Source organism: Oculina patagonica, chromosome 13 (genome assembly GCF_052425735.1).
Source record: "Oculina patagonica isolate OP01 chromosome 13, crgOcupat, whole genome shotgun sequence".
In the NCBI taxonomy this organism is placed as follows: Eukaryota; Metazoa; Cnidaria; class Anthozoa; order Scleractinia; family Oculinidae; genus Oculina; species Oculina patagonica.
The window spans coordinates 14613738-14626045 of NC_135770.1; the positions used below are offsets into that span (position 1 = coordinate 14613738).

General features: G+C 38.0%; 1 protein-coding gene and 1 long non-coding RNA gene across 2 annotated transcripts in view; both read right to left on the bottom strand.

The window, feature by feature from the left end:
- The window catches only part of LOC144637244 (COP9 signalosome complex subunit 3-like), a 98624-nt gene that overhangs the window by 18808 nt on the left and 67508 nt on the right, over positions 1 to 12308 (bottom strand). Inside the window, exon 12 of the mRNA XM_078496377.1 lies at positions 294 to 407. Within this exon, the coding sequence (XP_078352503.1) occupies positions 294 to 407 (114 nt within the window). The remainder of the gene's footprint in view (positions 1 to 293; positions 408 to 12308) is intronic.
- On the bottom strand, positions 8961 to 11576 carry LOC144634812 (uncharacterized). The gene is made up of 2 exons (XR_013567271.1): positions 10724 to 11576; positions 8961 to 10556 (listed from the first exon to the last, which is right to left on the bottom strand). It is a non-coding gene; the product is annotated as an uncharacterized LOC144634812 (long non-coding RNA).

Below are 12308 nucleotides of genomic sequence, written 5' to 3' on the forward strand. Positions count from 1 at the left end.
TCAATAAACAAACCTGTACGCAAAATGCGCTTCTTCCACCAAGCCAATCACTTACATGTATATAAAACATATGGATCAGGATGTTAGGTTTTGGTAGTGGAGTTTCTTCCACATAGGCAATATCACGACTTTTAATTGATTCCAACTAAGACCAACTAACCTATTTATTTATTATCACTGCCTCCCTCTTCATACCCCAAATTCTCTTGAAGAATTAATCTTATATTCTCTCCACTTGACAACACAGTGTTTTGCAAGAAAAACAACTGCAATTTACAAAGAGACTAGCATACCTCACTGTCTAACTTTTTTAGCATCTTTGGGTTGTTGTACTTTTCTGGATTATGATGAAAGGAAACCATCCCATCTCGCAGATTGATGCTTGCATAAATATCCCCATCCTCTATCTGAAAAAAAAACCCCAAGGTATTATGCTTAACTTAAAAATTAATATGAACAAAAGACATGGTACAAACCAAGGGAGCAGGCTCTAATTCTCTTGGTACAAATATCTGTAAAATGTATTTATTCTTATATAAATTTCGCCGATAAAAAGTTAAAAAAAAAAACTTAAGGTAAAAGCTGTTAAAATTGATGCTAAACGTTTTCGATTTGTTCGATCATCATCAGAGTGAAAAAATCTGCATACGCTCAATGTTCTTATAGGTCAGATAACACCGGTTTTGTTTAGTTCAGGACGGTAGCGTGCAATGTAGAATGCTTCTTTTATTCTTCTTTTTAACCATGAGTGGGCAGTGGTTAAAACTTTCCACGTGAACTTGTGATTAGGGTGTTTTCTGACGTGCTTGGCTGGCTCTGACTGCTTATTGATATCTAAATGTTTATTAACACGAACCTTGAGGTTGCATGCTGTTTCGCCAATGTATGTTAGTCCACAATTACACTTGCCTTTGTAGACAACGTGTGACAGGTGTGTGATTTTAACAGCTTTTACCGTAAGTTTTATTTTTACGACTGAATTTATTCAGGAGTATTGTAGATAGCCCAATGGCACTCGCATGGTTGGTCGTTCCATCATCTGTAGACTTCTCATTGCAACTCCGCTGACCAGCAGATATACTTGTAGAAATAGTGTAGCAAGGCGGCCGTATAAAAGCGGCCGTATAAAGGCGGTCTTTTAAATTTAAAGGGGTTTACAAAGAAACAAAATATGGCTGACAATTACGTGAAGAATTAAGTAATCGACCGCCAAAAAAGTGAACATTGAGAGCCAGTAATCTGCATTAATCGATCGATGACTTTCGTGTCTATCTTTCGAGCTAGCGTAGTACATGTAGTCGAATGTAGGAGCATTTGAAAACTAAATCGGGTTTCACATAAGCTTCACAAGCGATGGATCTATCTAGAAACCAGAGCGTTAGCTAAAATCGAGTGCGTGGCTGCTTGTTCCCAAGAAAAGGAAAAGCTTTTCAGATGAAACAGCACAATATTACATTTGTACCTGAATCAGTCTATTATATTTTTTTTACAGCGTTATTACTTAACAGCCTACATGTAAATTATTCTGCAATGCATACCTACGGAGCGATATAATAAACAAACCATTTTAGTGCTACGGGTTAAAAAAAGAAAAAAAAAAGGATTCGAACTTGCGACCTCTCGATCCGCAGTCAGATGCCTACCCGACTGCGCTACTTATGCGAACTTAGTCACGTGAGACGAAAATATCTTATATCAATGTAATTGACATTCCGCCGTTTATCTGTTATCATGTGCATCAAAGGAATGTTTGAATCACCCGCTGGTCATAAATTTTCAAGGAATGAAAACTAAACTTTTAAACTTGGCAAAAAAATTCAGTCGTGGCTCGAAGAGCTCTTTGATTTGTATTTATACTTGTTTGAAACTTGTCAGCAGCAATTCAGTTAAAAACCCTGTGCACTTACATGTACATGTATACACTGTAGAAAGCACCCAGTGTATCGCCAATATTATATCCAATTAATACTAAATCAGTTATTCTGGTTTAAGTTAGGTGATTTCTATCCCCTGGCAAGCTCTATTCAATAGCACTTGTATCCAGAGATCAAAGTTTGCATATCATTACAGGAATTTTCTGATGAATTTATTGTGATCTTCTGCACTTTGGCGAGTGAATGTGTATAACTATGTCCATTCCTGTTTTTGTCCAGTCTTAGAACTTCCTACAGTACTTGGCCCTTTGGTTGAACCCACTCATGCGCAGAGAGTCCAGGAGAACTTGCACGTGCATTCTTAGAATGCCTCGTTGTAAAATGAAGGCACAGAACGAGAGCAATTTCACATGAATGTGAATTTTAATCTCCCAAGCTTGCCATGTGCACGAGACTACAACTGTAAAGGGCATGCATGTCCATATATGGAAATGTCAGGCTAATTAGCATACTGTGACATCCTCCTCTTTGTGTTACACAAGAAAGCTATGCATACACCTAATAACAAGTTAACACATTCAATCATGCACAGTAAAAACCCGCAAGAACCTAACATTTACATGCAAATTAGATGCCATTTCTGGGTCACTCCACAGTATTATGGACAAAAAACTAAATTATCATTAAATATACCATTGACAGTGATAATTGCTGCTGTGGAGGGGAAAGTTATATGTTTTACTGGTAAAAAAATAGAAAAAAAAAGGAATTTTTCTGAGATGGTATAGGACACAAACTACTTAAGGCAAAGTAACTTTAACATTACCCAAAACTGATATTTCTCTCAGTGTGTCAACAGCAGACAAAAATTGGTATGCTTTTTTTTCTCTGCAACATTTTAAGGCCTAAAAGTTTTGTTTTTCAGCTAGTAATTAACAAAGTCAACTTCATGTTTTAACATCTTCTAATTATGGGCTAAGGTTAAGATTTATTACTGTTGAAAAGATTTTATGTCTTAAGCTGTAGTTAAGAGGAATGATTAAATACTGTCACGGAGGGGGAAATACTGTTGCGGAGGAGAATTCTGTTGTGGGAACAAAATCTCTTTTGAGAGAGATTTAATGAACAATGGTGTTCATATTGGCAAGAGAAAGCATTTTCTCACCAAAGTTTACAACCATACAGTATCTAACAGGTGCATATGCACTAACAGGCATTGCATTAATTGTTACATGCATTCAAAATGTAAGCTGTTTTTTAAGGGCCAGTTTGGTTAAATTAAAAGGCAATTGCCCTTTAACGAACAATTTTAGAATTATCATGAGCAGTAACATACCAGGCTCACATCTGTTTTTGTTTTCAAGAAGGGTTCAATAAGGGCGTTAACAAAACCTGGATCAGATCGCACCAAATCGGATCGGACCAGATTATCAAAACTCGGATCGGATCCGACTGGATTGACAAAACCCGGATCAAATCCAAAAAAGTCGGATCACTGTGAAATTCCCTCCAAAATCGTCACGTGATACCTCAAATCGAAGATGGCGAAAAAGGAAGTAAGTGGATGCTCGCTGTGTGCTAATAGAAAATGAGACACGCCAACACGACTTCCGCTGGTTGCTGAATGTTAGCCTTCAGTATGTTAACCGAGGATTTAATTATCGCTCTCTTGAGCCATTTCAGTGATGATCTTTATGCCATAGTGTTTGCAACTCTGTGGCATATTCGTAAGGTTTATTGGCTCTTGTTTGTTGAGAGATTCTTAACAGCCTTTAAAGGAATGTTGTAGTCTATATTGTGTATCAGTTCAGTGGATTTCTAACTGTCAACTCGTATATCTGAAGTGGCGGTTAGTTCGTACGATAACGTTTTGTTACCACGGTTGTGAGGATCTAAGATCTGAGTCATTTAAAGGCTACTGCAGTCTCTAAAGCATTGCGAGCGATGGTTTCTTTGTTTTTAAGCTCCTCTTAGTTTGAGTGGTTGTGATTTGTGCTCTGGGAGCTATAAAACTTTACCTCCATTGTTTTTTATCTGTTTGTTGTGTTACTTGCATCCAACAAATAAATTATATGGCAGTTTGATCACTGCATTTGAAGTCTCTAATGTTATTCTTAAGCAAGACTCAAGTTTCGGTCCTTCAGTGGACCTCATCAGTTGCTTCTATGTTCAAGTCTCATCGAATGATTTGAAATCAATCAATTTGTCGTTTTTGTACTTGTCTGCAGGATCGAAAATTCAAAGGTAAATATTAAATTTAATCGAAGTGCTTTGAGGGCTGTAAGAATTAATGTGGGACAATTGGGTGTCTTATTTTTTTATGAAGATAAGTCTTGAATGTGAAACACAACAGCAGTGAAAGAAATCACAGCAATCGTCCCACATTTCTTGTTCTTATCCCCACTTCAATCTTTTCCTTACACTCTAGGAACGGGAATCATTTCAGCAAGGGTCAACACACAGCAAACATCCACTAACTTCCTTCTTTTGAGGTACCATGTGACGATTTTGGCGGGATTTACAGAGATCGGACTTTTTTTGGATCCGATCCAGGTTTTGTCAATCCGGTCGGATCCGATCCGAGTTTTGATAATCCGGTCCCATCCGATCCGGGTTTTGTCAACGCCTGTTCAATTATCTATGGGTGTTTAATTGTTGTTAAACATTGAGACTGCTTTGTTACATGTATGAATCAGTTGTATTTTCATGCCTGTTTTTTGACTTTACTTAGTAAAATTCACAGAAAGTACATGTTAACCCGTAACTGCCAAAAAATGTTTAAAGGCTAAAGATATTTAAATGTCATTGTGAAATTGTAATAATAGTTATTAAAATGTGAGGGTTATCTCCACCTTTTAACTGCTTATTTATTGTGAATACTGAAAAGGACAAATTTTCCCCTCCTCAACAGTGAACAATGTTCTTAAATTCTGCCTCACTAAAAAAACACTTAACATTTGAGTTTCATTTTGTGATCTTTCTAATAAACATACAATGAAGAAAATCAAAAAGCTATTAAGCACAGAAAAGAATTTCAGAATTCAGAGAATTTTGAGAATGAAGGGCAGGGCAGCAGCAAAGAAAGCTTTCTTGAAGACTTAAACCCCGAATAGATAATCAGAAGTAACAGATAAATACCTATCAAACCACAACAATAAAAGTGTCTTTAAATTTCTCCTCGGCAACAGACGGAATATACTGTGGAATAATGACCCTTTTATTTAATAAGCCTAAAATTTGCATGGTGACAGGTTCTTAATTTTATAAAATTGATTAAAAATGTCTACTAAAATATGATATGATTAGTGCTATTTTGACATAACACTATATGGTATGCAATTTTTATACAAGAAAAAGGCCAAATACCACCAAAATCTCTTTAACAACATTGAAACTTTTTCTTTAGAAATTAAGTACCTATTAAGAACTTAATTAACCTAAATTTGTGTTAATAACCATTTATGTAAGAAAACACAAATCAGGAAAAAAAATGTGTAACGCATGTATTGTTAATGCGCTAAAATACAAAATTTCTTGGACGTTTTGAGACTTCTGTCTCTTCACCAGCGTAGAAACGCCGTTAACTGATAGCATGTGCTAAATAGATTAAAAAAAAATAACCTGCCTCTTCGACATACATATGCTTGGGCTAATTATGTCACAGAAAAGCAAAGTCAATGTTCATCCCGTTTGGATGCAAAGTCTTATGATGGAAAATGAGAATTATACTAGGGCCGCCAAGCGGCCTGAAGTAATAATTCGGATTATATAAACAGACGAAGTGAGAAATATATGAGAAAACAAATGGTAAGAATTCCCAGTTAGTGCTTCAAACCACTTTTTAACGCTAAAAATATAAGGGGTACCCCCTTAAAAGCAAAACAAGGGCCTGGGTCTACCCATAAGGCCCTGGTGCCTAGGTCCCGCGGACCCATGATCCTTCGCTGGCTTTTTGACGCCATGGAAAAGACAGGCAAATCAACATCCTATAATACACCAGGGAAGGGTGAAGGGTGGGAACCTCATATATTTCTCACTTCGTCTGTTTATATAATCCGAATTATTACTTCAGGCCGCTTGGCGGCCCTAGTATAATTCTCATGATATTTCACAGACTCCGTTCGAAATATATGAGAAAACAAATGGTAGTTTTTAACGCCACTTGTATGAGCAATGAAAAATCATAAAACAGCCATGTTCCATGTAAACTTAAATGAGGGAAAAAAACCTCGATGTCAGTGTAGAACGGCTGTTACATCTACCTCCATAGCAAGGTTTAAATTAAACATAGGATAACAGTAAAATGTGCGGAATGCAGTTTAAGCACAAGACCAATAGGTCATCTAATGCAAAAAGCAAGTGTGAGAAATTTACTGGCGGCTGCTATTGTAGAAGCAACACACACTAACATAGCTTTTAAAATATGACTGTCTATTCCTGCTGCACACAAAAATTTTCTAGCCGGCCCACAGTGCGTTATAACGGTTTGTGGGGCAGTTTAATTGAAATTAACAACTAAACGGTTGACAGAATGTATGTTCCTAAAAAGATAAAATAACTAAATATCGTTCAAGACATTATTTGGGAGAAAGCTTTTTGCCTTGGTCAAAGACGGGCAAAAAATGCTTCTTAGATTTGTCTGAATCGAGTCTGAAATATCAGATTTTCTAAGCATAATATAACATATAGCGAGTAAGAAAGACACCGCAAAAAAACTCCGTTAGGAGAGTAGAGGTCAGAGATAAATGCAAACTCGGGGAGAACAACTTCCTGGCTGGGTAAACTTACAGTGTTAGGGGCTATAGTAGCTTTGTATAACAATGAATAACGTGTGTACTACCGCCCGAAAACATAAACCCATTTGCCGCGGTTTTGTTCAAAGCGATTTCGCCTAGGAACTCCGACAGACGCGGCGCGGGCGGATTTTTCTGGATTTACCGACGTCTGAGCGGCAAGTGAGGCCGCGGTGTAGTAAGTTATAACGGCAGTTTAGATAGGCTACAGATACGCTTGTGTTATGTTCAAGAACGTAACATTTGCCGGTGTGATACCGTAATCCCTTGCTTGGCAAAAAATAGACAGATTCCAATAAACTTAGTATACGTGACATACACCAAAATAAATAATTATTACTATTCAAAATAACTTATTTGGATAATTGTGGACTCAGACTTCCCTCTTGGTTTCATAACAGATTAGTTGTTTTCTCGAAGGAGAAGTTTGTTTAGTTAAAAACTTAAATAGCCCAAGCTTTAAAATAAAAACTGAATGAGAAAAAATATGCTTGAAGTGGCATAAAATAATAGCAACTCATTGAATTACTCAAGTCGTTTAAAAACAAGGACTTCAAGCATTCCATTTGGCACTGCAAAACTGTCCACATTTCGCTATGAAGGAAAAAGTTTTTTACGCCAAAAATGCATTCATAATAATCAATGTACATTACACCATGTAATGTAAACTTAAACCTTGAAGTTTTCTAATAATAGACGAGACAGTCACGCCTAACATTTTAGGAAGGCCATGGCTCTTCGTGAATGAAATATTAAATATCCATATTCCTATATTATATAGCATTACGTTCTAACGATGAGGGAAAATTTTACTTGAAGGACTTACGGCTAGAGTTCACCTTCCGCAATATAAAAACATTCTTAAGAGAGTTGGGGAAGGTCTTTGAGGTTATGGAAAACCCTTTAAGCAAATTTCTTATCTCATGATCTGCAATCATCCGCTTCTAAACGTGAAATAAATGCGACAGGATACTGTCTTAAGTCTCTGAGTTTAATGTCGATCTGACAAACAAACAAACAAACAAACATTTGGGTATTCGCCAGGTTCACTTGTAGGCTTTATTTAGGACCGGAACGCAAAAGGCGGGAAATATACAGGCATTCGCCAAATGGCTAGTAGAATCAGAACGATAAGATTTGATAGCCATGGGCTTCGCGATGTGATATTCCGCGAAGCTAGCAGACAGTGAGAACAGCATAGAATCTTGCTGCTTTTTCCTGACGGAATGGTAAAATCACAAACATTGAAAACAATTATGAAACCCAGTAAGTGGGTAAACACCGATGTAGGAATATGAATGATTTTCCAAGGTTACTTGTAAACCTTAAGGACTGGTGGAGAGCCACTTCAGAGTGTTTTGACGACTTCCTTTAGTTGCCGAAGTCAAAGGAAGAATATCGTCCAGGTTTATAAGGACTTGAATAGACTTCCCCCTGAAGAAAGTTGAAAGAGGTTTAATCAATTCTGTAGGGCCAAACACAGGCCGAATGGGAGGGTCGATCTTGAACCGGAACATATTCCTATACGAAAAAATTGTCAATTTTGAGAAAAACTCGTAACGAGAACTGAAAGGAACGAGTCCTAAAAAAAAATGTACTTGACATAAAAACTCCTGGTAAAAGCGACGCTTTAAGGCAACTTATGTTTTCCATCTGGAAAGGTTCGGTACAATGAACTTCATTTGATCGGGTCTATCACCAGACACATGGGTCCTAGGCTTTTGGTACCAGGAAAACGAGCTTTCGTGAAAAAACCGTGTCATGAAAAGGGGAATCTTTCATAAAGATCCTTTTCGTGGTAACTTATGAAGTGCTGGAATAATACCAAAGCCTCCTGACCCGATATGTGGGTAAAGGTGGAGACATATAGGGATGGTATATTAAAAACCGAAGGCTCATTTCTGAGAACCCGGAATGATGTGGAGAATACACGGTACGGTTTTGGGGGATTTTTAAGTCACAAGGCGCTAGGAGTAGTTGTACTGTGCGAGTCTAATTGACTTCACCTTTTGACCGTCGTCAACGCTAATTCTGGCAACTAAGTTTGGAAGGGTGCAAATACACATATCAAGTGGATTGATAATTGATCAAGCTGTCTCCTCTATGTTTGCTACAAAAGAGGGAACTATATAACCTTGTTTAGAAAAGTATTGACTGTATAATGCGCCATATCTTTTCATCTCCCTTTTTTGGTGACAGCGTGAGGGTAGTTCTGCAAGGGTTATGACCTGGTTCAGGCTGCAAGAAACACTCTGTTCGCAGCTTTTGTGAAAAAACACAAAAAGAGCCATAGTTGTAATTTTGAACAAATTTACTGTGGTAAAATTAAGTTTCTATTTATCTGTCTGATGTCTCAAAATAGACAGATAGGCATTTGTTTTGCCAGCAGGTAAAGCTTGCTCCATGGTTACTTTTATTATCATATAAGTTGGACCTCAATCATTTTCGATACAAGCGTGAAGGCCATACAGGGGGCCAGTGGCATTTTAGAAGTCAAGGTGAACAGTAAACACTGAACCTTGTCCCTTTCTTGGACAGAATATCTCATTCAAAGGGGAACTTGATTCGACAATTGCTGATCAAGTTTTGGGAGCAGATAGTGCATCCACTTCAGGAGTTCCCAGTCTTCCAGAATAAGAAGGTATAGCTATTTTATATATATATATTTTTTTGTATCCAAAAGTTAGTATCCACAAATTTGGGGAAAGAGGATAATGGTTTCCAAAAGGTTGACTTGGAAGTGAGTCGAACAGACCATGATAATCACTGTAATACTACTAAAGTTTGCAGCTTCGTCAGATAGTCTTATCAGACTCTGTTTGTTTCTAAATGGTCTCTACGAGTGCCATCACTATAAGACTGCATTAAGTTCCCAGTTTCTTTAGATGTCTATCAGACTCTGTTTGTTCCTTAATAAGCTCGACGGGTGCCTAAAATAGGCTCTACAGGTGCCTGAATAGGCTCTATTGGTGCCTGAATAGGCTCTATTGGTGCCTGAATAGGCAATATTGGTGCCTGAATAGGCAATATTGGTGCCTGAATAGGCTCCACAGGTGCCCGAACGGGCGCAACAGAAGTCCAAATGACTTATCGGTCGCCAAAGGTTCGCTGAACTTCTATTCTGACGAGTCATTAGCCATAATCGACAGATCATCAGACTGTACTTGTTCGCAGCGAATACTGGCTAAAATGAACGGGACTCCAAAGAGTCTGTTCGCTCGTAAAGACTCGGTCGAGAGAAGAATCTCCTGAAGAGTATCATCGTCTTCTAGGTGAAAGGTCTTTGCATCGTTTGGCAGGACCATTCATTACGTATTTCAGGCAGACGCCGAAACAGTTTCGGCGGGAAAGATGGCGACCAGCAACGAGTCCTTCTACGCGACTTTGTGTTGCCAAATGGATATCTTCAGCGATGCAATACATCTTAAGAGCGACAAAATATCGCTAAAAAGAAACCTACTGTGCCAAAAACACAGAGGAATAGCCTGAAAAGGTAAAAAATTAGCAAAAATGCAAGATAAAAGACAAATACTTACCGTAGGGTTTGAAGCACAAGGAAAAAAGCCAACGAAGGATCATGGGTCCGCGGGACCTAGGCACCAGGGCCTTATGGGTAGACCCAGGCCCTTGTTTTGCTTTTAAGGGGGTACCCCTTATATTTTTAGCGTTAAAAAGTGGTTTGAAGCACCAACTGGGAATTCCTACCATTTGTTTTCTCATATATTTCGAACGGAGTCTGTGAAATATAATTAGCCTTGCTTCTGTGCGACGTTGATCCTGCGTGGTTTTGACACCGGCGCAGATAATGGACACAAGCATGTCGTTAATACACTGGCCAGGGGAAGTGAAATGTCTCGCTACAGGGAGGTCTAAGCCTTTTCTTACTTTTCTCAATTAGCTTTTAACTTTTAGATCTTGTTATGTTAATGTGTATATAGTTAGTATAATATTTTATTATTTTTAGGTTTTAATATTGTAATGGGCTTTTGCTCATTTCATAATTGTTAAAAAGCACAATATAAATTAATAAATTATTATTATTATTATTATTATGACCCTACATGCTCACAGAACCTGTCACTGAGGTGTCTTCCCGTTTTACCAATGTAGGACATCAGGCATGCACGACAAGAAATGATGTAAACTAAATTTCCTGTCGTGCAGGTGTACCTATGCCGCATTGTTAGCTGACCCCCTGGTGTTTTTACGGTCTGGGATGTGTTGGTGTGTGGACAGGTGCTGCAGCGTGGTCGAGCACAAGGTTCCTGTCTCTTTATCCCTTGACTTGGTTGTGGAGAGACCGCTATGCACTAAATAGTCACGCAAATTGCTATCATGGCGTTAGGCACACAGGATTATTACGGATTAATGTTTCTGACCTTGAAGTTCTCGTTGTTTGGGTGGTATGGAACCATCTAATAATTATTATGTCTTTTGGCAAGATTAAGAACAAGGATCGAAACCCACCAGTGACAAAGCAGTGTTTGTTTCATGTTAATTCCATGGAAATGAGTTTTCAAACGGTCATGCTACTGGGCTTGATTGGCAGATTTCGATCCTTGTTTGTTTAGCGTGTCGAAAGGAGACGACACAAAATTTATATTTCGTAAAATATCAGTCATGCAAAATGTTGTCTAAAAACCATTTCATTACAAATCATGCAACGCTTGGCATTCAGTCGGAACATATTTTTCATGCCATTATCATTATCATGTCAATGAAGAGCCGAATTCGTACAGTTAGCAGTGCAATCTAGGATTTCTGCTTAATAATATTCTGATGTTATGAAGTAATGAAAATCTTGTTATAGTACAACCCTCCAAGTAAAGACCATTTAAGTCGCCATGGTGACTTAAAGTTTGGAGCTCTGAGCTGACGACTAAATTGAAACCGAAGTCGCCAGCCTGGCGACTAAAATTGACAAGGATTGAAAGCGTGAGCTTACTTGGCGATTAAAATGTTTCACTGGCGACCAAACTTAAGCAGTCGGTGGCAAAGTGGCCACCAAGGAAAACAATAAACTTGGAGGGTTGTAGTAGTTTGGCACAACATACAAATAAACATAGGCACGCTAAGCGTGCAGGAGTTATTTTTTCAATTTATGGGGTGGCTTGGGGTGAAACTGGGTTATTGTCCTGTTGGGATGGTTTATGCCATGGGTTGAGCTATTTGTGTATGGCGGCCCACGGAGTCACTTTTTTGCACAATATTTGCTTGCAAACAAAATACCTTTTACGTGCATTTTGATATATCAGAACTGTTTTATTTAATACGTAAATTTCATCATTTAAGGTGGCCCGCGGGTATTTATGAGGCTGACAGTTCCCTTTTTAAGCGCATTTTAAAACGGAAAAACGTGAAGCGATTGCTTAGATTTTTGAGAATCTGAAAGAATAATGCTTAAATTACATAAAATGATAAAATTTATAGCGATCAAACGCGATTTGTTTAAGATATGAGAGATTTTCAGAAGCCTTCGTTTTTAATAAAATACGATTATTTTTAAAATGCCACGGTGAATTTTTTTGTAATTACCCCAAAACGCTGCCAAACAGTCGAAGTTAACTCACAACAACTTACAGGAAAATCCACTCCGTAGATTTCCTGAACGAGCGACATCTTTATTTTGCCTTTAAAAACT